The following is a 27,009-nucleotide window of genomic DNA, read 5'->3' as shown; positions in this document are numbered from 1 at the left end:
TCTTCTGCTGTAAAATGAGAAAAATAACATGACCTACCTCCTAGGGCTGTTGTGAGGAGTAATATGAATTATTATATGTAAAATGCTTGGAATGGAGCCTGGCACGTATGAAGGGTTGTAACACTTCTATCTTACATGTGATTGTGTTAGCATTTATCAATCCATGGTCAGAACTTGGGTCTGTCACTATTATGACACAGTGTGAGTGTGTTTCGTGTTTGGTAATTGCAATCATTGCTGCTTTTGTTGTGGTCATCCATTTACAATGCTTGGTGTCTTGTAGAAATAAAATACAGTGTGTGTGTGTGAAAAGAAAAAAAAAAAAAGAACTTGGGTCTGAGGATCCAGGGTGATCTTGAGGTTCACTGCATTGGTGACACAAGTAGCATCAGTTGGGAATCTCATGAAGAACAGGTTTGACAGCAAAATGATGAGTCCTGGATGACTGTGGGTCCGTGAGTGGGTAAATGGGTCTGAGGCCTGGTGGGAAGTGGGCCTGGACTGGAGAAATGGGGAGATCTGGGCACTGTGGGGCTCATGTGGCCACTGGGGTTGCCCAGGGAAGGTGGACAGGTAAGGAGAGAGGAGGGCCAGAGGAGACTGAGCGGGAATTGCTGGAGAACAGGGGAAAGTCAGGGGAGTTGAGGGCAAGGAGAGTTTCCAGAAGGAAGGTGTCTCAGAGTCAGACGCTGCAGAGGAGAGTAAGGTGAGGATAGGAAGAATCCAAGAATGCTTGGAGCCCCCAACCTCCCAAGAAAACCCCTTTGTCTCCCCTGCTCCCCTCCAGGACCAAGAAAGCTCCACCCAACCCACACTCCAGCTTGCCAGCGGCAGGGTCTCAGCTGGGACCGTGGAGGGCAAAGGGAGACAGCTTCGCCTTCTTGCGTGCCCGCTGTGTGCTAGGTCCTTGTCACGTCACCCTTGCCCCTGACCGGAGTCCTGAGGGCTGATTCAGGCCTGAGGGCTGATTCAGGCCCTCCCTCACACCCTGAAGGGCTGAGCTTAGAGCAGCTGGGGGGCTCGTCTGTGCTCACCTGCATGGCTGACTCCTCATTGACTTCCGGTCCTTGCCTCTCTGAGGAGACCTAGGCCATGGGAGGCGAGCTGACCAGTGCTGTGGTTAAGGCTGGCTCCCAGCTCTCCTGCCACCCACGCTGGACCTTGCCCTTCCCCAAGGTCAGACCAGCAGGGGTGGGAGGACTGGAGAAGAAGGAAAGGTGGGATGCCGGGCTGAGCCCTGAAGGCAAACCTCACAGAACTGAGCCTCACTTTCCATAACCCCTGTGTCCCAAGATGTGCCTGTAGAGTCACTCCCACTCCCCTGGTGTCCCTGCTGGATAGCGGTACGAGGAGGGAGGCAGGCCTTCTCTGTGCCGGGCCCTGGGCTGGACTCTGGGGAGGCAGACACAGAAGAGGACACCTGTGTCCCTGTAGGGCTTTCATGACAACCGGGAGACAGACCAGGAGATGTCTTTAATGCTAAGGTTGAGCACAGGAACATGTGATGAGCACACTGTGTCCACTGGAGTATGTGGACGTGATGTTGAGTGTGTGAGGGGCCCTGAGTGCAGCAGTATGACATCTGCCTGCCCCCCAACTCCACAGGAGCCAGAGCTGGACCCCAAGCCCATTCTTGGAGCTGCCCCAAGAGAAGTTGGCCCAGAAGCTGCGGGCTGACAAGCTGAGTCTGGAGAGCGTCCTCTGCAGCTACCTTGGGGGCGGGGTGGGGGGGAAGGTTGGGGTCAGGGCCCAACCCCGGGGCTCTGGGTGGAGTGGGGGATGTCACCCGTCATTGTTCTGCTTAGAGGAGTTGCGGGACAGGTGTGACCCTGTGGCGCTGCAGCCAGCTTGGGAGGTGACTCGTGCCACAGTCATCTGTCACTTCTGCTCTGAGTCAGGGTGGGCAGAGGGGATGGGGTGACTCAGTGCCCTGTGCCTGGCCACCCCCTGAGCCCCCCTCTGGTCTCCCTCAGAGCTGCTCAGGCACTGAAAGTGCACCAGGAGGTGAACTGCCTGACAGATGTCCTGGGGGAATGTGAGGAACAACGGCAGGCATTGAAGAAGGTGAAGAAGAGAGAGCGAGGCCTTCTCTGCGGGGTCCCCACCAGCCTCAAGGCTACCTATGACTGCGTGGTGAGCCCTGGGGGTACACGTGCATGTATACACATGAGCATCTGAGTGTGTGACATTGGGCAAGTTACTGAATCGAGGCTGTACAGTTAGAAACTGGCCAACTGGGAAACCGAACCAGCGGTCGGGCTCCCAAACCCCATCTCTTAACCACCGTGCTGTGCTCTTCTGCCATCTGTGAATCCTTCTAAGCGTGCAGCACTTGAGTCTCAGAGGGCAAGAGAATGCATGTGAGTGTGAGTGGAGTGGGGATGAGAGTCTATCCGCTGGCTGATTCCACTCTGACCCCCAGGGGCTGGAGCTCATGTCACTTCCCTGCAGGGCCATGACTAGACATGTGGCCTGGCCCAGTTCCTGGAGAAGCCGGTGGCCAAGGATGGGGTCATTGTGAAAGGGCTCAAGGCCGGGTAGCTATTCCCTTCGTTAAGACCAACATCCCCCAGACACTGCTCAGTTCTCTGCAACAGGCAGGCCGGGGCCGGCGCTGGGCCCAGGACGAAGAGGGAGCTGAGAGTCCAGACTCAGCGCTGAGGGTGAGGTGAGGGCCGGTCACGCAGACCTTGGGACCGAGGTTCTTGGGCAAGTCTTCTCTGCCCTCTGAGCCTCAGCTTCCTCATCTGACAACGTGTGGGTGGACTCCATGCTCCCTAAGGGCCCTCAGGTCCCAAGGTTCTGGAAAGTTACATCTCTGTTTCTATTCCAGCTTCTCTCTAATTGTTCTTATTCTCTATTCTCCTCCCCCACCCCGCACCCCACTCAGCTGTTGGTGTATCTATTTCTACCTGTTTTTGGAACCTGTTCCCAGTTCTGATAGCAGAGCTGTGGGCTCCTTGATCCTTATTTGAGGAGTCGTGGTTGGTGACTCTTGCAGCAGCAGCCCCTCACCTCAGCTGAAGGGACACCAGGAGGTTTCCAGCACCCCGGGTGGAGCTCACCAGCCCTGGGGGTGACTCTGAGGGAGGCCGGCCTCTCTGTGGGCGGGCCAGTCTTCTCCAGTTAAACCTTCCCCTCCCAGCCCCTTTTCTTCTGCTTCCCTCAGCTTTGATTGCAGAGATTCAACCCTTTGAACTTAAGACACCTGGGGGCTCCTCAGGGGGTGAGGGAGCTCTCCCGGCAGGAGGGAGTTCCATCCTGGGCATGGGTACCAACCCTGGTGGCAGTGTCTGCCTTCCAGCCAGCTTTAGTGGTGTCTGTGGCCTCCCAACCACAGGATACTGCCTCAGGCACTCGGTGGTGGGTTCCTCCAGCCCAGCCTGGAGGAACTAGGGGTCTGGTCCGCACATCAACTCTCATTAGCTCAGTATTAGGGGAAGTGGGTCAAGGTAGGAGGGCTTCAAACAACTCCTGCCTCAGCCACAGCTAAACACACCATGTTTGGTATGGGTGGCAGTGGAATAGACTGTCCACTCATTCATTACTTCATTAATTCATTCATCTGTATATGCATCCATCTACCTACCCTTCCCCTTACTCATACATCAACCCATCCATTTAGCCATCTATAACAATTCCCCATCCATTCATCCACCCATGCAGTCATCATCCCAGTCTCTATTCATCAAGCAATTTCACCATTCATCTGCCATTTAATTTATTGGACAGACACTGTACTAGGTACTTGGGATGCATCAGTGAACAAATGGACAAATATCCCAGCCCTTGAAGAACTTACACACATCCTTCCTTCCATTCGTTCATTCATTCATCCATTCACCCATTTATCTCTCCATCCATCCACTCAACTGGTCATCAATCAATCCATATTTGCCTCCATTCATCCATCCACCCGCCTCTCCGTACGTATTTCCATTAATCTTTCCATCTATCTTGCATTCATCCGTACATCTATCCACCCCTCCACCTATCTTTCAACCCCACTCTGAGTACCTGCATTGTGTGGGCCCTGTAATGGGGACACAGAACACTCTCAGACCTAGTCCCTGGCCCTATTGTGCTCTTAGACATCCGAATGGCTTAGTCAGCAAGTGATCGAGGCTCTAAGAGAGGGTCAAATCTTGTGGGAACTTACAGGGTGAAGCTGACATTTTCTTCAACAGAGATTTATTAAAAGCCTAGATTTTAAACTTTCAGAGGCAGGTCAAAGGCAGGGAAGGCTTCCTGGAGGAGGCAGTGTTTGAGCTTGGATTTTTTAAATTAATTAATTTATTTATTTTTGGCTGCATTGGATCTTCGTTGCTGCACACGAGCTTTCCCCAGCTGCGGCGAGCGTGGGCCATTCTTTGTTGCTGGGCGCAGGCTCCTCATTGCAGTAGCCTCTCCCGTTGCAGAGCACAGGCCCTAGGCGCATGGGCTTCAGTAGTTGTGATGCATGGACTTCAGCAGTTGTGGCACATGGGCTCAGTAGCTGTGGCTCATGGACTCCAGAGCACAGGCTCAGCAGCTGTGGCGCACGGGCTTAGTTGCTCCGCAGCACGTGGGATCCTCCTGGACCAGGGATCGAACCCGTGTCCCCTGCATTGGCAGGCGGATTCTTAACCACTGAGCCACCAGGGAAGTCCCTTGAGCTTGGTTTTGAAGGATGGACATGCAGTGGCATCTAGAAGGCTGTAATTCTGTAAGCAGCCTATTTTGCCTGGAGCGATATGGGTGTGTGGAAAGGCTAGAAGGGGAAGTTATGGAAGGAGTTGATAGTTTAGAGCCTTGAAGGGCAGTCAAAGAGCTCAGATTTATGCTGTGGGCAGTAGAAAGTCGTGGGAGGGTTTGAAATAGCTCCCATTCTTGTGTGCTGGGTCCCGGGGGAGTGCACTGGCTGTGTGCTCAAGCCTCTTTGGCACCCAAGTCCTTCCCTTCAGGTGCTGAGCTGGGCTCTGGGTGGGTGGGGTTTTGCAGCTACTCCGGAGTTGCCTCTGCTGTCGAGGGGAGGAAATCAGGTGAGGTCTTGTCCGCCTCTGGCCACATCCATTCAAAGACAAACCTGCCTGCCTTTCTCCAAGGACATGTCACTTGTCCTGTATCTCAGACAGACTGGCCCCACTGGTGATCAAGGAATCTGGGAGAAGGTTCTGCATGGCTCCCTAGTCCAGTGACTCTTGCCCCACTGAGAGGTGCTTTAACCTCTCCTAGCAGTCTCTTCATGTTCTGCCCCAGATGAGGGTCTCCTTTCAGGCACTAGAGTCGCTTTAGCCAGTCTGCCGACTCCACCCGTCCTCAACCCCTGACCCAGGTTGGCCCCAGGGCCTCTTCCTTTTGCCCTGATCATGGCCCTGGGTCCCACCCTCCGAGGCCAGGCAGTGGGGGTCCCCAGAGCAGAAAGGATGCGGTGTATCTGCCTCCCTCCGTCCCCTCTGTGCAGTGACCACAGCGGCTGGCCCCGTGGCCTGGGACGTGAAGAGCCTGGTGCGGTGCCTGCGAGCGCTGCTGATTGAAGACGTGCACCCGCTGCACCCCACCGTGCCCCCCTGCCCTTCAGGGAGGAGGTGAGCCAGGTGGGGGGCAGGCCTGGAGGGCTCCCTCCCCCCGCCCCTCATTCCTCATTGGCGGGTCTGCTGTCTGACCATCCCCTGTGAAGCCCTCCTTTCTCAGCCCAGGGTGCAGTGGGCAGGAAGCCCACACGCTCAGTCAGTCAGCTGGATGCCCACTGCTTTGGCTTCTCTGCTGCCCTGAGCCGTAGAAGATACCACCCCCAGAGAGGGAGGGACTCCAGCATCATATACCCAACACACACAGAGCGTACTCAGCAAGTGTGGTTTAGAGAGCCCGGTATTGAGTGAAGCTGGGCCTTTAGGCCTCTAGGTAACCCTGGCCAAGTCATGTCTCTTCTCTAGGCCTCAGTCTCCACACGGGTATAATGAAGAGGTTGGACCAGAAGACTGATGGGGTGGAGGTGGGAGCAGGGTGGGCCCCACCGTGTGAGGAAGGCATCCCCCTTCGGTGGCGGGGACTCTGGGGCTCACACCTACGATTCCCATAGCCGGGGTTTCTGTTGCCTCCATTTGGCTGTAAGGAGTGCTCTGTCCTCGAAATCCCTCCTCCCCGACCTCCCACGCCCCGACAGCTCCCCCCTGCCCTGCCTCCCCTTTGAGAATTGCCTGGCCAGTCTCTTCACCCCTGTAAGCCTCAGGTTTCTACCACACCGGGTGGCTGTGCAGGTTAAATGAGCTCACAGTAAAGCACTTGGCAAGGGGCTGGGTCACAGCTAAATAGGCAGCTCGAATTCTGTCTCATCTCTGTGTGGGCTGAGGGAGTGGGCATGGCACGAGGCTTCTCATGCCCTGCTGCGGGGCTGAGGTGGATGGAGGTGAGGGGTGAGGTGGTACCCTCTCTCTAAATCCTGAGGGATACAGGGAGAACACAGGGCAGAGCAGGACGAGCTCCAGGCCCTGACTCGGCCTCTGTCTCCCCAGGTCATCCCCTTCGCTATCCGCCCTGCCATGTATGCCTTCTTACACCTGTAGGGCGGGGGTCCTTTTGCTGAGGGAGGGGCCACTCTTCTGGAGAAGCTGTATGTCTGCTGGGACTCAGATATGGGGCCTGGTGGAAATGGGGAGGGGGCTGGTGGCAACTTGAGCCCTAGGAGGGGAGCTGCGGGCCTGGGCTGGTGGGATGCCTCTGGCTAATTGTGTGACCTTATGCAGCGAGTCACCCACTCAGGCCCCGTCTTCAGAATGCACACATTCCAGGGGTGGTGCTGGTGAGAGCAGAGTGTTTCTTTGGGTCTGACCTCCCTCCCTGGCTTATCTACCGAGGGGAAGCTGGGTGGTGGGAGCCAGCCGTTGGCTGAAGGCTGTAACTGACCAGCTCTGTGTCTGTGGTTCCTCAGTAAGGGGGACATTGTGGACCCCAACATGAAGGACATGGTCAGCCAGCTCCGCCTGCCAGACCCACTCAACTGTTTCTTGGCCCGGATCCTGAAGTACACAGTGAGTGTGGACCCAGAGCGGGAGGGACTCGGGGGGGAAAAGGGCCCAGAGAGGACAGGGGCTCAGAAAGGGGAGGGGCTCCCAGGGGGGTGAGGTCGGGTCAGAGAGGAAGAGGAGGCCCAGATAATGTGGTGGTTCAGAGAAGGGCTCAACAGGAGAGGAACTGAAAGAGGGGGGATGGGGCCAAAAGAGAGGAGTGCTCTCAGAGAGGGGAGGGGCTTCAGAGAGGCTCAGTGACTGGGCGTGTCAGTGAGAGGGAAGGGGATTTAGAGCGGGTGGGACTTAGAGAGGTCCCAGGGCTTGGTGTGGTGGTCAGGGGCTTAGGGACAAGCAGAGCAGAGTTGCTCTTCCTGGACCCCTGTCCCGGGCAGGCTGGTGTTGCCCTGTGGTTTCTGAAGTCGCTCTCCCCATCTCTCCCCTCCTCTGGGAGCCCCGGACTGGCCAGAATTTGGAAGAGATTCATGGAGTGGGGTGAGTAGTCGAGTCTCCTCAGGTCCAGCTTACAAGGGTTTTCCATGGGAACTGGATGAGGGTCACGTGGCTGCGGGGAGCTTGTCTGCTGGGGACAGGGCTGTTTAGACTTTGGGATCTAATTAGCGTTTTAGAGTCGTGCCTGACATGGGGTTAGATTTAGACTTTTGGGTGTGGCTGGGACCGGGGCTGGGGTTAGATTTGGAGTTGAGCTCTGAGTGCGTGCTAGAATTGGGTTAAGCTGGGATAAAGGTTGGGCCTGAGTTGAGGTTAGGTTTGGGTTGGGGTTGGGGTTAAGGTTGGAACTGTGGTGGGGATGTGGCTGGGAGAGGAGGCTGGTTTGGGCTTGGCCTTGCTCTTGGGCTTGGCCTGGTGTGCTTGGAGTTGAGGTGCTGTTTGGAATCTGGGCTGGAGCAGCCTGAGGGCTGACCTGGGGCCTCGCAGTTTAGGGGAGGGGACCTGTGATTTTTGAGGGGGACTGTGGGTCCCTTTGGCTGGTGGTGGTGGTAGGGCTCTGATCAGGGGATGTGTACTCTTGGGAACATTGGACAGGCAAGGTGTCTTGGCCAGGGGACAAGATACAGGGTGATTCCCTGTAGCGGCTGCCAGCTGATATGCAGCCAGCATTGAGGCCAGACCCTGCCTCCTGGCTGTCATGTCCCCATTTGTATGAAAAGGAGTCCTCTCGTGCTGACCTTTGGACTTCTCAGTCTTCCCCATTCCCCAAGGACACCCAAGAAACTGTGAGAGCAGCACACAGCAGTGGAGGCGATGTATGCCTGGGGAGACCTTGAGGGACTGCTGGAACAGGGGCAGCAGACACCTGAGTGATGACAGGAGTAGCCCAACGGGAGGTAGATCTCTGTCTTGGCCGGCAGGGCATGCCCAGCTGCACCAGGATGGCGACCTAGGAGGTTAATGTAGTCTGCCTCCCTGGGGTCAGGTTGATGCATTGTCCCCCAATCACTGTAGCTTCAGACTCCCCTTCCCATCCCTTCGCCTTGGCCCCTGGGAAGACCCTGACATCCCCCCGTCCTGCCCCCATCTCAGTCTGCATCTCACAGCCTGGGGATTCTTCCTGGTGTTTAAGCTGACTCGGCCTGGCAACACCTGACCTTGTCCTGAAAACACTGACCTCTGCCAGTCTTACCCTCCTGCCCACCACTAGCCCTGCAGGCATATCAGCAAGAGTTCATAGCCAAGTGGATGTCCCTGGACCTGGACGTGCCGCTGGCACCAGCTCTGGAGACCCTGCCTTCTATATCGGCTATCCTGCCATGGCATCAAGTGAGAGGGCACTGAGTCTTGGCGGGGGTGGGGTGGGTGAGACTAGGAGTCCAGGACCTTTGAGTCCTGCCACAGCCTCTGTGGCCTTGACCTCTGATGCTATTCACTATTATAAAATGTTTTCTTAAGTTGAGAAAAAAATCAGATTACATAAATTCACCATTTAAAGCGTACAACTCAGTGGGTTTTAGTATATTCAGAATGTCATGCAACCACCACCACTATCTAGTTCCAGAACATTTTCATCGTCCTGAAAAGAAACCCTGTACCTGTTAGCACTCACTCCCAATTTCCATTCACTTTTTTTTTCTGTTTTCTTTTGGCTGCGTCCTGCAGCTTGTGGGGTCTTAGTTCCCGGACCAGGGATCGAACCCGTGGCTTCTGCAGTGGAAGCGTGGAGTCCTAACCACTGGACCACCAGGAAATTCCCTCCATTCACTTTTTTTTTTTCTCCATTCATTTTTTTTTTCCATTCACTTTCTAAATAAACTTTATTGGAGTATAATTTACATGCAATAAAATTCACCAATTTTGAGTAACTTGATGAATTTTAACAAATGTATATATACATGTATAACCACCACCATAATCAAAATATAGACTATTTCCATCATCCTCCAAATTTCCCTCATGTCCTGTTGCAATTCATCCCACCCCTACCTCCAGCAACCACTGGTCTGCCTTCTGTCACTACGGTTTTGCCTCTTCTAGGACTTCATATAAATGGAATCATGAGGTATGAGGCTTGGGGGTCTGACTTCTTTCTCTTAGCATATCCATTCACTCTTTTTTAAAAAAAATATTACATTTAAAATATTTATGTATTTAGGCTGTGCTGGGTCTTAGTTGCAGCACGTGGGTGGGATCTTCCTTGCAGCATGCAGGATCTTTAGTTGCGGCATACGGGATCTTTAGTTGCGGCATGCGGGACCTTTTAGTTGCAGCATGCAGACTTCTTAGTTGCGGCATGCATGTGGGATCTAGTTCCCCGACCAGGGATCGAACCCGGGCCCCCTGCATTGGGAACGCAGAGTCTCACCCACTGGACCACCAGGGAAATCCTCAAATGTTACGTTTTTATTTTTATTTATTTTTTGGCCCCACGGCATTTGGGATCTTAGTTTCCTGACCAGGGATTGAACCCACGCCCCTTGCAGTGGAAGCGCAGAGTCTTAACCACTGGACTGCCAGGGAAGTCCCCCCTATTCACTCTTAACATGCTTTCTGCTGCCTCACTTACAAAGGCGGCCTCAGCCCAGGCCACCTGCAAATGCAAGCCTCAGCACAGGGCAGCAACCCATCCCCAGCGCAGGTGCAGGTCTCAGAGGTGATACCATGCAGAATGCAAACCCACCTCAAGCCTGGAGTCCTCTCCTCTGGGTTCCCCCACGTGGCTGCCCAAAGGCACACCCCACATCTGGCTCTGCTCTAGTGCCCTCTGTCCACCTCACTGCTGCTTTGATGCTCACTCCCTGCACACAGGTGGCTGCTGGGAGGAGCTGCCTTTTCAACTCAGGATTGCACTGCACACTCCAGCCCTCTTGGAGCCCCATGTACTTGAGGACATGGCTGAATCCTCTGCTGCCCACTAGCTGTGTACCTGTGTACCTGTCTGCCACCTCGGTTTCCCATTTGTACATGCGGGATAGTAATCCGCATCTCACGGGGTGGAGAGGAGTCAAGGACTCAGCAACACAGAGAGGGGAGCACAGTGCCTGGCACTTGAGTAAGGCTTTGCAGAGCGGATTCTTTTTTAAAAATTTTTATTGGAGTACAGTTGATTTCAATGTTGTGTTAGTTTCAGGTGTACAGCAAAGTGAATCAGTTATATATATATAATAATAATCAGTTATATATATATCCACTCTTAGATTCTTTTCCCATATAGGCTATTACAGAGTATTGAATAGAGTTCTCTGTGCTATACAGCAGGTTCTTATTAGTTATCTATTTTATATATAGTAGTGTGTATATGTCAATCCCAATCTCCCAGTTTATCCCTGCCCCCCCATCCCCTGGTGACCATAAGTTTTTTTCTACATTTGTGACTGTACTTCTGTTTTGTAGATAAGTTCATTTGTATCCTTTTTTTTTTAAGATTCCACATATAAATGATATCATATGATGTCTTTCTGTATCTGACTTACCTCACTCAGTATGAAAGTCTCTAGGTCCATCCATGTTGCTACAAATGGCATTATTTCATTCTTTTTATGGCTGAGTAATATTCCATTGTATATATGTACCACATCTTCTTTATCCATTCCCCTGTTGATGGACACTTAGGTTGCTTCCATGTCCTGGCTATTGTAAATAGTGCTGCAATGAACAATGGGGTGCGTGTATCTTTTTGAATTATGGTATTCTCAGGGTATATGCCCAGTAGTGGGATTGCTGGGTCGTATGGTAGTTCTATTTTTAGTGTTTTAAGGAACCTCCATACTGTTCTCCATAGTGGCTGTATCAATTTACATTCCCACCAGCAGTGCAGGAGGGGTCCCTTTTCTCCACACCCTCTCCAGCATTTACTGTTTGTAGATTTTCTGATGATGGCTCTTCGGACTGGTGTGAGGTGCTACCTCATTGTAGTTTTGATTTGCATTTCTCTAATAATTAGTGATGTTGGGCATCTTTTCATGTGCGTTTTGGCCACGTGTGCAGAGCGGATTCTGATTTTCTCCTTCCCTCTACTGTGGGGAGCAGGAGATAGCGGTCAGGCCGACCCCCTGCACTGAACTGGCTGTTACAAGCAGAGGGCTGCAGTTCCAAGAAGGACCCTGAGGGAGTGCTCGCCCACATTCTTTCCCACTGAGTCTTTTCTGAGCAGATAATTTTCTGGGCTTACCTGGATCTTCCTACAGGTAGATCTTCCTACTTGGCCCTGTACAACATCCTGAATTTCCCTGCCGGTGTGGTGCCCGTCACCACCGTGATGCTACAGGATGAGGAGGAACTGGCCTTCTACAGGGGCTACTACAGAGATCGTTCCGAAAAAAATTTCCAGGAGGTCAGTTTCCCTCTCTGCCTCTCTCCCTGTTGGGGTGGGGCCGTCCATTCCTGGTGTTCACCCTTTATGACTTCCGATGCAGTTTCACCCCATCCCTGACACACTATTTGACCTCCAAGTCAACCTCTGTCCCTGTCAGGGGAGAATACTTTGCAAAAGCAGTGTTTTCCTTAACACTTCTGTAGGGAAAGTCGATCCCAGAGGCAGGGTAGGCGGAGCAGGGCGAAGGTCCCTGGTTAGGAGCTTACTCTGTAACTGAACTGGACACTGACCCTCTCTGGGCCTCAGTTTCTTCCCCAGGGAAACGGGATTTCAAACATCTACCTTGCAGGATTGTGCTAAAGTTTAAATGGAAAAAGAGTGAAGCAATTAACATAATGCCTTGTATGTAGGAAGTGTTCAATAAAGGCCACTATTACTAATTCAGAGAGGGCTTCACAAAGGAAATGGACCTATTTAATTCATGGTCTAAAATAACAACCCTGACTTGGGTGAGAGAGAGGAAGAGAGAGAGGGAAAGAGAGAGACTGGCTCTGAAAAGTATGCATGTGTCTGAGTCAGACATTAAGTAACTTATTTTTTCTGGAAATTGATTTTAGTGCTAGAGTTACCCAGTGGAACTGCTGACCTGAATTCTGAGAAGATAACAATAATGATACTATCTAATGTGTTTTGAGCTCTTACTCTGTTCCAAGAGCTGTTTAAAAGTGCTGTATATATATTAAATCATTAAATCCCATAACTGTCCTGTGAGGTTTTGCAAATGAGGAAATGGAAGCACAGACAAGTTAAGGGACTTGACCAAAGCCACACACCCAGCTGAAGTGAAGGAGCCAGGACTTGAAGCCATGTGACCTGGCTCCAGAGACAAAGGCAAATAAGGGCTTATATGATATTGTCATAAAGCAATGAAAACATGTTTGAATGCCTACGACTATGCTTGGACTTCATGGCAGGGACTCAGGCTCAGCCCCTATGTTCCTGGGCCTGTGTTTGGGGTCAAGGCGCCCCTTTCATTGCAGAAGTGTAATGAGACTCTGGGTCAGGGATTTGCACATTCTTCTTTCCTTTGCTGAGAACACTGGGGTGGATACTCGGTTTTATATTTCATCCTTATAGTCAGCTCTCTACACAGGGAGCGAGTTTTATATCTTAACCCTGGAGAATTGTAGCCAAAGCAGAACTGTTTTCCCAGGTTTTGCTGAGAGCTGAGGAAGCCTGGAAATCTAAGATCCAGAACATCTCTACCTTAATATAGACTGGGGGTGAGATATTTGGATTAATGCACACCTGAAGGTGGTGAGGAAGGCTGGACAAGGGGTCTGTGAGCAGGAAGCAGGCTCTGAGTACACAGACCCTCTCTCTATGCAGGTGGTGAGAGGATCTGTGGGGCTTTCGGCGACTGTGCAGGGCACTGCTTTGCCATGAGAAGAGGAACTGTCTCCGGTTCATGAAGGAGGTGGAGGCCTTGGTCAAGAAGCACAGGGAATCCAAGCGACAAGACACTCCTTCTCCTGGAGGCCTTTCTACATCCTCACTTAAGTCTGCTCTCGATGTCCCTTCCTTCTCATGAATACCAGATCTGCCTCATTTCTCCTCCTCCTGGAAGCCCACCAGAGTTTTTCTTTGTTATCCCTCTGCGTGTCTGCTCAATACAGATGCCCCAGATTATCCCAAGATAGGGAGCAGGATTAAGTGCTTAATAAACATTTTGACTGGCCAGCCTTGTGATCTCTGGTCTAGGTGGGGAGGTGGGGCTGTAGCCTCTGGGTTGTCTTCTGCCTCCAGCTGCTCTCCTCCAGCTCAGTCCCCAAGATGCTGTCCCACATTGCAGCAGAGGGGAAGGAGCCCCAAAATGAGGGGTTGGAGACCTGGGTCCAAGTCTTGGCTCTGCTACTGGCTTGCTGTGCAATGCTAGGCAAGTTACTTCCCCTCTCTGGACCTCAGTTTTCTCATCTACAGATTGAGGGGGTTAGACTTGATGAGGTCCATGGTACCTGCCAGTACTTGACTATTAGTGAGCTGTGATTCCTAGGCACTTCTTTGATCAAGAACTTGCCACGGCTCCCACTGATTTCTAGAGAAAGTTACATAGAGCAAGGCCAAGGGAGTGAAGCAGAGTCAGAACAGACCCTGTGTTGGGACTTAAACCCTGCTCACAGTCCAGCTGCTAATTAAAAAAAAAAAAAAATTATTTATTTTTTTGGGCTGCATTGTGTCTTTGTTGCTGTGCATGGGCTTTCTCTAGTTGCGGGGAGCAGGGGCTACTCTTAGTTGTGTTGCGGGGGCTTCTCATTGTGGTGGCTTCTCTTGCTGTGGAGCACAGGCTCTAGGCACGTGGGCTCCAGTAGTTGTGGCACGTGGGCTCAGTAGTTGTGGCACATGGGCTTAGGTGTTCCGCAGCATGTGGGATCTTCCCAGACGAGAGCTCGAACCTGTGTCCCTTGCATCGGCAGGCAGATTCTTAGCCACTGCACCACCAGGGAAGTCCCCCAGCAGCTGATTATTTTGGCCTGACACCCAGCACCTCCTGAGGGCCTCCACAGCCTCCTGTGGCATGGCTCCACCATAGCACAGCCTCCCTCCATTCCTTCAAATGGGAGCCTTCTTGCCAGCACAAAGGGTGCTTCTGCCTCTGTTCATACTGTTCTCTTTACATAAACATCACCACGGTTTTCTCTGCCCTTCAAGCCCTGTTTCAAATGCCACTTCCTCCAGGAAGCCTTATTTGAGCCCTCCAACTTCCCCATGATCTTCCCTCCACCTGAACTCTCTTGAGGTTCTCCCCCATCAAAACTTCCCCTTCCTCTATCCCGTTCCTCTTTGTAGCCCTAGTTCCAATCAATCTGGCAAACTAATGAACTCATTCCTCCCTGTGTTTGATAGCCCAGATTTCCTGGAGATGATATCTTTTTTTTTTTTTTTTTGGTTGCATTGGGTATCTGTTGCTGCGTGGTGTGCAGGCTTCTCACTGCGGTGGCTTCTAGTTGTGGCACGCGGGCTCAGTAGTTGTGGCGCACAGGCTCAGTTGCTCCGCGGCATGTGGGATCTTCCCGGACCAGGGCTCGAACCTGTGTCCCTCTGCATTGTCAGGCGGATTCTTAACCACTGTGCAACCAGGGAAGCCCAGGAGATAATATCTTAATGCAGATGAATGGAATTCATCTATCCATCCATCCATCCATCTGTCCTACATTTGCTGAGTACCTCCTCTGAACACAAATGATGGGATTTTAGGCAGAAAAAGGCCTGAGTTTAACTAAGATGGAGACCCCAGGAATCACACCAGAAAGGCAGCCCTGATTCTACTTACAGTAGAAGGAATCATTTGGGTTGTTCAGGTGTAGGCTGGACAGGGCTATTGCTGACCTCACCATGGCCTCCTTCTCTCTCCAGGCTCTACTGCAGAGTCTGAGATCTCTGCTGGAGAAGGATCCTCATGGTTCCCCCTCAGTCAGGGTTCGTAGGGCTGGCTCCTACTCTGTCCTTCCTCCCCCATAAAAGGGAGGTCTAAGAGGCTCATAGATGTGGGCGGCAGAGAGGTTTTCCATCTCAAGTGCCTCCTGCCTCCTTTCCCTGCGTCCCGCTGGCTGCACCAGTCTGGGCACCAGGGGGCAGCATTGAGCTTCACACAGTCCAGACATTACCTGGCCGCCTCCCGTCATCAGGTCTTTCCCAGACTTAACTCCATTGCGCAGATCGCAGATCAGGAAACTAGCGGGTGGAGATGAGATTGGAGGACCAGGAATAAGCCAGGTGCATTTGCAGATTTTAGGAGATGGGGGCAGGATCCTATTTTTGGCTGAAATCAGCCTGGGGAAAGGGAGTGGCAGATACCAGCCCAAGGGGCAAAGTGGGAAACCTCATCCTGGGCACGACTTCCCTACAGGCTGGGCTTCTCTCATTTCTCTTGAGCTGACGTTTGGGGTCAACAATTGCCTTTCTCCCCAGTCCCAGCTCCATCTCCTGTGCTGACCTCTAATCTCTCACTTCCTGCCAGCACCATCTTCAGCTGAAATCACTCCCTGGTCTGTGTGACTGTGGGCAGGTCATTGGCTTCCTCAGAGCCTTTCTTCATAGGGGCTTCTCTGAGGCCTGCGTGGGTGCATATGGGACCTCCAGGGACAGGGCAACGCATCCCTCTCCCCTTCCCACTCCATCAATACTTCCATCGTGGAGGGCTTCATCTGAGTGTCCACATGTCCAGGTTCCGGCTCTGCCTCCTCCGAGGCCTTGGGCAAGTCTCCCAGCTTCTCTGAGCCTCAGTTTCTTCTGTAAGATGGAAATAATGATTACATATGACACGGCCTCAGGATGAGACATCCACAGAAGGTGAAGGCCAGGTGGAAGAGGACATGGGCTGCCCCTCCTCAGCCTGGGAGTCACAATGGGGATAGAGGCTGGTTCAGGTCTAGGAGTCTGTGTCCAGAATTCCCAGGGAAGAGCCAGCTCCTCCAGGGGAAGCCAATCTGAGAGCCTGAGGTTGGTTCACTCATGGGGAGGAGTTTAGCTCAGTAACAGGATATTTCCGGGGGGCAGGGGTGGTTGGTTCTACAAAGGCTGGGACTGAGGCCCCTGACTAGGACCCTTTGAGTTCTGGTCCAGTTTCTGCACTGTGGGATGCAGATAAGACCTATCTCCTTTCTGGGCCTCAGTTTCCCCTTTGGCTGCAAGGGGAAGGGGTGTCCGTCCCCTCCCCATTCAGTTCCAAGGCTCTGACGGTCAGCCTCGCTTCGCTGCCCAGCGGCTGTCCGGGACTCTGCGCCCCACCCACCGCGATCAGGTATATCCCCGCGCCAGGTCTCCCGTGGGCCGGACAGACAGACCCAGCGGAGGCGGCCCTCCCCGCCCGCACACTGACGGACAGACGGCCGGACGCAACCCGCCCTGAGACAGGCTGGCTCCCTGGCCGCTCCGTCGCTCGCAGCTCAGCGCACTGGCCGCCCCGCCCGCCGCCCTCCCCGGGCGCCCGCATTAAAGCGCATATGCAAGCCATGAATTATCAACTGAAAGGAGTCAATTACCGGCTCTAAAAACGAGTGTCTGCGCCCGGAGCGCCCGGGGCCATCCGCCTATTTACGGAGCGATTTCCCCCGCCCGGCCTCGGGAGGGAGAGACTGGAGAGTCGGGGCCCGAGACCTGGAGGGAGAGAGTGACGACGGGGAGAGAGTGACGACGGGGAGAGAGGCTGGGAGAAAGAGATCCAGAGACCCGTAGAGACAGGGAGAGAGAAACTGGGACGCGAGGGCGAGACCAAAAGCCTGAGATCTAGAGAAACGCGCGGAGAATCAGACAGGCAAAGGCAGCTTGGTTCCTTCTCCCCCGAGCGGGGGCGGGAGAGGTGAAGCCCCAGGACCGCAGAGGCCCGTTCCCTCTCCCCCAGGGTCCAATTCTCTGTGCTGGGGGAGGCTGGACTCCTGGGGCCCTGGGGGTAGATCTGGGGCTCAGAGTGTGATAGGGTGAGGAGCACAGTTTGCAGAGGGGCCTGTCCTGGCAGGACACTGTGTTGTCAGGTCACCAGGAGGAGTGGGTGAAGAGCAGGGACAAAGTGAGGACAGAGCCTGATGCGCGGGTGTCTGTGCGGCCTCTCAGCATTGAAAGAGAAGAGGTGAAACCAACCCCAGTGGACTCAGGAAGTCTTGTCTGCCTCCCAGGTTCTCACCCAAGCGGTTCCCTCTCTGGAAATGCTTTTCCTACTGGGCTCCTACTCATTCTTTGACTCCAGGCCTCCCCAGCTGCTCTGCCTGCCTTAGCCTCAGCACACACCCCATGTTCCATGATCCAGGTGTGAGTTTTCCATGTGATCAGTAAGTACCGTAAGGGCAGGGCCTTGGTTAGTATTGTGCCCTGTGAAGGGAGAGACGTAAGTATTTGCTAAATGAATGGATCAAGGAGTGAGCTGGGCTAGAGGGGACCTTGGTCTGGCCTGAGGATGTGACCAAGGACCAGAGTTTGGATGGGAAAGGCCAAGTCTAAAGCACTCTGTTCTGATCACATGGAAGGCTTCAAGCAACCTTGGTGTTAGGGTGAGTTCACAGTAACTGAGTCCAGCCCTTGCTGTGCAGAGGGTGAGTGAGAGGAGGGCAGGAGCAGTGGCAGGGAGGGGAGGGGTTGGCGGCAGGAGACCTGAGGCCTGGCTCACCAGCACCAGCAAATTCCTGCCAGAGCCCCCAGGGCTCTGTCTTTAGTGCTGCAGGGCCTCTTCTTCTGCAGTGGGTGGGGACAGGGAACCCCCAGGAAGGAGGAAGGAGGAAGGAGCAGGGTCTAAACGGCAGAGGGAAATGTCTAAGCTTAGAAATCAAGCAGAGCCTTTTTCTTCTAGCTGTGTGGCCTCTGATAGCCTCTTAACTTCTGAGCCTCAGGTTCCTTACCTATAAAATGGGGACAGTGCAATCACTTTTACACTGAGTGTAAAATGAGTGTTCTCACATCTGCACAGCACATTCCCTCAGAGGAAAAGACCCTGCCTAAAGTAAGAATAGCTCCCGTCTATTGAGGCTTACAGGTGCCAAGTGCTGTGACTAGTGGGTTATCTTTCTCTTCTTCTCAACAGCTTTCTGAGGTTGTGAAGTCACTTTGCAGACAAGGAAATTCAAAGAAGGGCAGGGTTTGGGAAGTGGTAGCGTCGTTTTGAAGTCAGGTCTGACTCCAGAGCCTCCTTAACCCCCATGCCATGGGGCCTCCCAGACTTGGCCCGTGCACCCCTGTCCTGTTCCTTCAGCCCTTCCAGTCTGACTGAGCCCAGGTCTACGGAGGGGGCCACAGCAAGTTGGGCAGGATAGCTCAGGTCCAGCAGAGGCGGCTTGTGGGGTCTTGTTCCCACCACAGTGTGCATGGGCCGGCTTCTGGCCTGATGAGTCTGCAGCCCCGCCATGCCATTAGCTGGCAGCCAGAGGGGGTGTCCACAAGCGCCAACGCTGGGGTTCCTGCGGCTGCTTGCCTATTACTGGCTGGTGGCTTCCCAGTGATTTATTAGGGCTTCTTCATTTCCCCTTGGTCCGCTATAAACATATTTATACCACCAGAGTGACCGATAAATTTCCCTTATGAATCCTGTTATCTCCCCCATTAACCATCCGTCACCTTTTATGCGGCCACAATGGGCTGGGCCAGGGCATGGGGGGCTGGGTGGGAGGCCCTCGGCCTGCAGCCCTTGGGCCTAGTGAACTCTTCACCTCCCCCACTGCTCCCCAGACAGAGCGACCGCTGCTGCCTTGGAGCTGCCTCTAGGCTGAGGGCACGGGCCTCAGAACAGACTGGACCAGGCGGGTCTGTTGAAATGTGGCCTCCTCCAGGGTCTTAGAATGGGGAGGTCCCTCTTGGGGCTACCCTGAGTCTCTCCCACTGTAGCTCTGGCTGCTCTTCCTCCTCTCCCCACCCTCAGCTCTCACCCTCATCCCTCTAAGTGCAGCAGAAAGCTAAGACACAGTTAGATGCGGTGCTGGGGGCCAGATGCCAGCTGGCATTTGCCAAGCACCTCCTCTGTGCCAGTCACTTTACATTCATGAGTTCATGTGATCGTCATCAGAATCCTGGGGCCAGACATTTATATCTCCATTTGCCAGATGAGGAAGTAAGGCTCAGAGACATTAAACGAAGAGCCCAAGGTCACCCAGCCAGAGGGCAGAGTGGTGATTAGGGGACTTTCTGGCCCTAAAGCTTATGGTTTCAACTACTGCACTCTACCATCTCTTCAGATGCCCTGGTCTAGGAGGGATTAATCCCAGAAAGTTTTCCAGCAGAGAGGGCTACAGAGCAGAGGAGGAAGGAGAAGAGAGGGGAGGGAAAGGGGCCTCAGTGTAAGGCTGGCAGGGAGAAGGGGGCAGGGCCGTGGAGTGGGGAGTGAGCCTCACTTTGGGGAAACCTGGACCCCTGTTCAGAGTTAGGCCCCAAGCTGCTGGGAATGGGGGCAAGGTCTCTCAGAGCCCTAAGGCCCCTGTCCTGCCCACATCCGGCAGGGCAAGGGGCATGGTGCATGGCCTGGGCTAGTAGACTAGGGCTTGGCTTTAGACCTTCTCAGCTGTGTGACCTCAGCCTTCTGTCTATACCTGGGCGCGGAGGGTTCTGCCCTTGGGGTACCTGATATGTCGGCTGCCTTGGGAGATGGCTGGGTTTTTGTGGTGGGAGGCTGCCTGGGAGTCCTGTCTCCTCCACCTTCCCCCACAAAGTCAGCCAGAACTGCTGAGAGCGTCTCTAGAGCTAAGATGACCCAAATCTCCAATGGAGAAGAATCTCTAGACTTAGGTGGACCAGAGTCCACCCTGAGCCTTGGCACTGCTTCTCTGGCCCAAGGAGGATGGGCACAGGCATTTTACGGATGAGGAAACTTCAGCTCAGAGAAGGAAGGAATCTGAGCAAAGAGCTGAGCCCAGGGTTAAGGTCTGGTGACTGGGAGGGGACTCAGCAGCATCAGAGCCAGGAGGTAGCAGAATGGAGCTGAGGATGCGACTGGAGTGTAGCCTGCTGGGTCTGGGTGGCCATGGGATGGGGGTGCAGTTCTATGAAGGCTGTCTAATTACTCCCGTCTCCAGCAGTGCCATCCTGAGTGGTCTAGGTGTGGCTAGGGCAGAGGGGATTAGGGGCTTAACACCCCCAAGGAAACAGATTCTCCTCTGACTTCAAGAGGATGTGGGCAGGTCTTTCTTTTTTCTTTTTCTTTTGGCCGAGTGGCATGTAGGCTCTTACTTCCCCGATCAGGAGGTATCGAACCCGTGCGGTACGCGGGCCTCTCACTGTTGTGGCCTCTCCTGTTGCGGAGCATAGGCTCCGGACGCACAGGCTCAGCGGCCATGGCTCACGGGCCCAGCCGCTCCGCGGCACGTGGGATCTTCCCGGACTGGGGCACGAACCCGTGTCCCCTGCATCGGCAGGCGGACTCTCAACCACTGTGCCACCAGGGAAGCCCGGAGCATGGAGTCTTAACCACTGGACCGGGGAAGTCCCTGTGGGCAGGTCATTCTGGCCGTTCTCCTGCCTCCCATGGTCCACGGGGAGGAGATGTCGTGGGTGTTCACAAGAGCTAGTCCATCCACTTCCTGGCTCCCCTCACCCCAGCACCCGAGTGGGGGAAACAGCCGTGCTAGGAGGAGGGAGACCTGCTGGAGCACGTTCTGGCCCTTTCTGAGCCTCAACCCTAGATAATCTCCAGCTTGGACTCCAGACTCCTTGCTGCCATATGCCATGGGGACACCCTCAGATGCGAGCTTCTGAAGTGGGGACCAGGCCAGAGAGAAGCAGGCACCACAGCCAGATACTCGGGTTGTCTCTCCCCAAGAGGTCCTCAGCCTCGCTGTCTCCTGGTCTCCCTCCCTCTTCTTCCCCCTCCTTCCCTTTGCCTTCCCTGTCCTACCCCTACCCACTGTCTGTCTGTCTGCCTGTCTGTCTCTGGGCTGGCAGCTCTCTCCCCCATGTCCTCTCCTCTCTGCAAGGTTGGAGGGAGGGGTAGGGCAGGAGTGTGCGTGTGTGTGTGTGTGTGTGTGTGTGTGTGTTTGAGAGAGCGCAAGYGCTCCCTCTCTCTCCCTTCCCACCCCCCTATGCTCTCCTTCTCCCACACTCACACACACACTCTCTCTCTCAGTCATTTTCAATGTCATAAATTTCCACGTCTCTCTCCTCCACTCGGCTATTACCTGCGCCTCCGTCACCGGCCGCGCTCTCGCTCCCAGATGGGCTAGGCCATCTCCGCTCTGCAAATGACTCAGGGAGAGAGAGGCAGGGAAGGAGGGAGAGAAAGGAGCGGAGAGACACCAGGAGAGATTGAGAGCTTGAGAGAGAAAGCGAGTGAGCAGAAGACAAGAGAATGAAGCAGAGAGGGGGAGAGAAGCAGCCACGAGAGACCTCAGCCCCCTTTTAATGCCCCCTCCCAAAAAAGTCGCCAACAACAGGAAGCCTGTGGCGGGGAGGGGGTGCCCATCTCGGCACCAGGGCAGGAGGTGTGGTGCTGGCTCTGGAGGTGGAGTCAGGTCACCTAGCTCTACTCCCCGCCCCACCCCCTGGGACTTGCTGCAAGTCCTTCCCCTCCACTCAGGTTTCCCGTGGGCCTCCACATGCCAGCGCTGTGCTAGTGGGGAATCAGACACCTAGTATTCCTCCCTCCAGCAGCTCACAGCCTAGGGGGCAGACAGACTGGGGGCTGTTCCCTGGGTAGTACAAATCTGCTAGAACCCTGTGGGGACACTTGCGGATGGGGGTGGTGGTGTTCAGAGCTCCCACAGCTCCGAGTGGTCTGCGTGGGAGTCGTGCCTCGACCTTCAGAATTGGAGGCTCTCCTAGATCTGGGCTTCTCACTGCCAGTGTGAGACCCCCTCCTCCCCTCCTGCTATCTTCAGAGCAGCTTTTAGATTTCCCAATCCTGGTCTTTGGAAGAGAGAAGGGCCAGGAAGACTCAGGTGGTTTGGGGGAGAGACCATTTCCAGGAGACCCCATAGGATGAAGAGTGTAGCAGAGGGGGTCCAGGCAGTGGTGTAGTGGCAGGACCGGGGAGAGTATGGGGACCCTAGTTCCTCAGATGCTGCCGGGAGGGCCTCAGTGAAGCACCAGCTGGTGGTATTAATGATGGTGCATGTGGGAGATGCTGGCGGTGCCGGGAGGACATGGTTCCTGGACCTGGTGCTGACACCAGAACCTCCTGGAAGGTTCCTGCTGTTACTCTCAACACCTCCAATTTCTTTTAAAATGCAGATATGATCATACCACTCTCTTGGTTCACCCCTCCAATGACTCCACATCCCACTGAAAAGAAAACTTAAACTCCTCACCCTGGCTTCCTAGGCCTAGTCTCTTCTGACCCCATCCTCCCCTCCTGTGCCTCCCCTGGCTTCTCTCTCCTGACAGGGGCTAGAATGTGCCCAGGGCCTTTGCACTCACTGTTCTCTTTCCACCCGGCTGGCTCCTCATTCCGCACCTCGAATGTCACCTGCACGGAGGGGCCAATCCTGACCACTCCATCTAATGATGGGTTGATCACCCTGTTAACTCTATTGTGGCCTTCTGAATATTTATTTTGTGGCCCTTTTTACACTCTGTCATTATTCATTGACTTATCTCTTTGCTTGTTTAGTATCTATCTCTTCTGATGGATTGTACCTTCCACGAAGTCAGAACCATGTTTGTCCTGTTCCTCAAAGATAGCAACTGCCGTATCACAAATCCTCAAGAAGTACTTATTGAATGAATGAATGAATGAATGAATGATGTTGATGTAGGTGAATCCTCCTTACCCTGGTGTGTTGGGACTGATGTTGGAATGGATGTTGAGGCTGGACTGATGATCTCAGGGTTGCTGTCCATCTGGCAAATTTAGAACCCCAGCGGGATAGATTTCATTCCAACAGGGAAAGGCATCTTGCCCTGATGTTGGGAATTTAGCCTGGGATTAGGATCAGGCCTCATAAAAGAGTTTTCCTTGACTGAAGCCCACCTACAGGAGTCCCTCCACCTGTGGGTAAGCATATATACACCGGCACACGCGCACACACACACACACACACACACACACACACACACACACACACTCTTACCACAGGCTTACTCAGAGCCCTGCACAGAGTGCCTAAGTTAAGGCACACTCACATGCATACACAGAATCCCCACAGATGCCTGTACACACCAAGGCACACACAGGAACAGGTCCAGTACCCACATTCCTACACATGCCAGACAACCTCACGGGTATATTCGTGGACAGGTGTACACGTATACACACACATGTACAAATACTACAAGCACTTATGTGTGCAGACACAGTCATAAAACAACATAATTAAACGTTAAAAATGACATCAATGGACAAGACACCTGTTCCCTTGCTTACTGACTCAGGAGTCCACACCATGGAGCGACTAACTGGGCTCTGAGCTGCCCTCCAGCAGGGGATGCACTATGCTGAGTGACCCACACTCTCCTGTCTCATCCCTGCACCTCCCCCTGCTCCACTGCCCCAGCCCTCATGGTCTTGTGAGAGGCTCAGGCTCCAGCAGACTCAATCAGGGGCCAGAGACAGGGCTCAGCTAGAACCAGGGTCAGGGCTTGGTCTGTGGCCAAGGTCAAGGTTCACTGGGGTCAGGCTCATCTGGGACCAAGGTCAAAGGTCAGTCAGGGGCTGAGATTTCCTTGATGCCTGTGTCTCTGCACACAGGTTTACCCGCATGTGTGCCATCCCAAGGAGCTGCTGGTGGGAAAGAGACGCAGGGTCCTTACCGTGCGTGGGCCTCTGCGGCTGGTGGAGAGGGGGGAGGGGGGCCCGGCCGGGCAGATAGCTGTGAGGTACGTTTCCATCTCCGCGGGTCGGGCGGGCGAAGCCATTTCCAATCTGCTCTCTATCATTTTCAATATCATTAATCCCAGACACTCTATTTTCCATGCCTGCGCAGCCAGGCCCCCGAGTGTGCGCCGTGTAAAGTGACACATATTCATCACCGGCTCGTGGCGCCGGCGCCGACGCTGATACAATATTAGTGTTGCCCCCCCGCTCGGGGCGCGCTCTGCCCGGCTCCCCGATGGCACGAATCCATCACCTGGAGCCCGTGTCACTTTCCCCAGCAGCCACATTTGTTTGGGCACTTAGGAGGTAATTGTGGCACATTAGCCGGGGTGGGCAAGGGCGCCGGGTCCCAGGGAGGAGGGGAGGCTGAAGCGTCTTCTTCCATAGCCCGAGTCCACCCTGGCCTGGTGCCACTCCTGGGCTCATGCTGGGGTCCCAGAAACCTGGGTTCTTGCTCAGCCTTGGAGGGGGTGGCTCGAAGAAGCCAGGCTCCATCAGGAAGTCTCAGACGGGTTCCCCAGCTCCCCTGTGAGCCCCAACATTGGGGCTTAGTCTAGATGGGGCCCCAAGCTCGGAGGTGATGGCTTTCAAACCATTCCAGCCATATCTCAGCACCGAAACTTAAGATGTGGCAATGCCAGCCCTCCTGGCTCCATTTCAAGTCCCATATGGGAGAGGGAAGTGGAAGGGAGGCGGGAGGGAGGGGACACCGTGCAGCCCTTGGAAGCCCAACAGTGAGGGAAAAGTTGGTCCTGCCCTGGGAACCTGGGCCTGAGAGGGGAGGCCATTAGTCTTAGAAAGGTGACATGGCCCAGCCCTCAGGAGCCCTGAGTCCAGGCGGAAGGAATGTCACCCAGCCTGAGCAGTAGCCGGTGGCCCAGGGCAGGGTACTTTTGGGAAGACTGCCTGGAGGTGGTGAGCCAGACACAGGGACAGTCTCTGGCCAGTGGGAGGCCCAGAGTGGCTGCAGTGGAGGGAGAGCAGCAGCCGGGGTCATTGATCCGGGCAGAGGCCAGGCTGTGCCGGGGCAGGGGTTCTCCCTCCTCAGTCCGCAGGGCTAGCACCCATTAACCTCGTCAGCAGACAAATTGCCCGTCTTGTCAAATTCCCATTTAAAATGCAAACTCGATTTGACAGAGTAAACTGAGCGGAGGTGGGAGCGGATAATCCGGTGGAAGCTCATTAGCAGGGCCCAATGCGAGGGCCTGCCGTGATGAACCTCCCAGCCTTTCAACACCCCACCACCCGCTCGATACTCACTGGCCCTACTGCCCACCCCCCTCAAGGAGCCTGGGGACCCCAGCTGCCTGCCACCACCTTCGGGCAGGTGCATCTGAGAGCTGTGGAAGCAGACAGAGCTGAGAACCAGCCTCTGCCCTCTGCCTGCCCACTCAGTGGCCTTGGGTGGCGACAACAGCAATTGTGTCTCCCCAGCCCGCACCAAGGCTCTCACTGGGACACTGTGTGTCTATTTGCTGAAGGGGGCCTGTGAGTTGGCATTATTAACTCATTTACGAATGAGAAGCTTGGGACCCGGCTCGAAATCAGCGGGCAGAGCTTGGATGTGAACCCCGACCCGTCAGACGGCAACAGTTACACTTGTAACCACTGCACCGCTTTGCTTTGCTGGATTGTAGATGGCCGTCCTCTCCTCTCTGCTTTCCTGGTTTCTGCGCTGTCACTGGCTGTGTGGGTCTAGGAAAAGGGACTTCCCTTTGAGCCTCATTTTTCTCATCTGTAAAAAATGGGCCTCCCAGCCCAAGGGATACGGTAGGGAGAATTTTAGTAAGTACCTGGTTTAATGAATACTAATAACCATTGAAATATCTGCAGACAACTTAGCCTGGGATGGGGTGGGGAAGGGGGGTGTGAAGGGGAGAGAGGGAAACTGGGCTTTCCCAGGAAGTAGCTCATGAGCAGACATGGGCCCCTCCTGGCTTCCAGGACCTGGGCGCCCCTGGACTCACACCCTCTCCTGCCTTCCCAGCTCCCTGCCTGGGCCCCTCTCAGAGGAAAGAAGCCTGTGTATGGTCGCTCTCACAAGCCTGGAGTGGGTTTGACGGGTCTCCCACCCCCTAGAGGGAGGTGTCCTGGGGCAGGTGAAGGTCCTGCTCACTCAGCCACTCCTTCTGTCCTGTGTTGCAGTCAGGCTGCTGCTACCTGATTCGAATAACTGGAATAACGGACAGTTAAGAGCCCTGGTTGGGCAGCTGCCAACAGCAGATGGGCTGTCACTCCATCTCGCCTCCCCAGGGCACCCCCAGCTATTCCTTTAAAGGTGCACGCGGAGCCCCTGAACCGGGCTGGGGCTGCACCTGCCCCTGCCACCACACGGGGCGCTGTGCTGTCCCGCCGCAGTGGGAGTCGGTGCTGGGTGACCTTGGGCAGTGGGCCTCTTTGGGTCGCATTGCCTGTCACTGGCATTGCAAGAGCCTTCTCACCCGCAGTCTCTACCCCTCTCCCCGAGTCCTTCACAGGCACCAGAGCAGTTGCTCTGAATACTACCACTTCCTCACGTGACTCCTTAGTCTCCCCAAGGTAAAGCCCGAATTCCTCAGCTGGTGGAATTCAAGGCCCTACGCAATCTGGCCTCCATTTGGCCTTCCAGTCTCTCACATGACACAGAGGGTCCTGAACTCTCCTGTCCCTCTGTCGCTGCCGGGTCGTGATTACCCTCATATCCTTGTCCACACCACCTCCAGACTCTGCACCTCTCCTAGGGGATCCTCTTCAGCCCCTCTCTGCACCCCTCCTCACCTGGCTCTAGCTGGAAGAGACCCCTGTGAGACCCTGGGCCCTGTCTACGCGGGGTGGGCTGCAGAGGAGGAGAGGCGGGGTGGGTTCTCAGCCTCCCCCCAGTTGTCTGCAGAGCTGTCCTCTGAGGCTGGCCTAATTCCCTCCAGAGCCTGGCTCCCATCTTCAGGGTGGTGCTTAGGGAGCTGAGAGCCCAACGTTAATGCCTGAGAAAGTCG

At 54.4% G+C, this 27,009-nt stretch overlaps 1 protein-coding gene across 6 annotated transcripts; it reads left to right on the top strand.

Annotated features, from left to right (window-relative positions):
• Positions 1-7,209: 7,209 nt before the first annotated feature.
• On the top strand, positions 7,210-13,495 carry LOC113621630 (fatty-acid amide hydrolase 1-like). 6 transcript variants are annotated; one of them, XM_027108676.1, is made up of 5 exons: positions 7,210-7,481; positions 8,192-8,335; positions 8,658-8,768; positions 11,630-11,775; positions 13,147-13,495. In XM_027108676.1, exons 1-5 carry the CDS (start codon positions 7,472-7,474, stop codon positions 13,201-13,203), a joined length of 468 nt encoding a protein of 155 aa, XP_026964477.1. In that variant the 5' UTR covers positions 7,210-7,471; the 3' UTR covers positions 13,204-13,495. The 6 variants fall into 6 exon arrangements, 4 of the variants coding, with proteins under 4 accessions (XP_026964477.1, XP_026964478.1, XP_026964479.1 ...); XM_027108677.1 differs by having other exon boundaries at positions 7,213-7,481; positions 8,210-8,335; XM_027108678.1 differs by lacking the exon at positions 8,192-8,335 and having other exon boundaries at positions 7,241-7,481.
• The last annotated feature ends 13,514 nt before the right edge of the window (positions 13,496-27,009 follow it).

Source organism: Aethalodelphis obliquidens, unplaced genomic scaffold (assembly GCF_003676395.1).
Source record: "Aethalodelphis obliquidens isolate GAN/ISIS:26980383/991018 unplaced genomic scaffold, ASM367639v1 scaffold9, whole genome shotgun sequence".
Classification (NCBI taxonomy): Eukaryota; Metazoa; Chordata; class Mammalia; order Artiodactyla; family Delphinidae; genus Aethalodelphis; species Aethalodelphis obliquidens.
Note: the sequence above shows the minus strand (reverse complement) of the source record. Positions and strands in the feature narration are given on the sequence as shown.

Excerpts from the sequence above, each read along its gene's own strand:
- LOC113621630 (XM_027108675.1), top strand. The coding sequence starts at position 10,104 with ATGCAGAATGCAAACCCACCTCAAGCCTGGAGTCCTCTCCTCTGGGTT. Across the intron at positions 10,495-11,629 it reads GCACAGTGCCTGGCACTTGA|GTAGATCTTCCTACTTGGCC; the intron begins GTAAGGCTTTGC and ends ATCTTCCTACAG. Across the intron at positions 11,776-13,146 it reads CCGAAAAAAATTTCCAGGAG|GTGGTGAGAGGATCTGTGGG; the intron begins GTCAGTTTCCCT and ends CTCTCTATGCAG.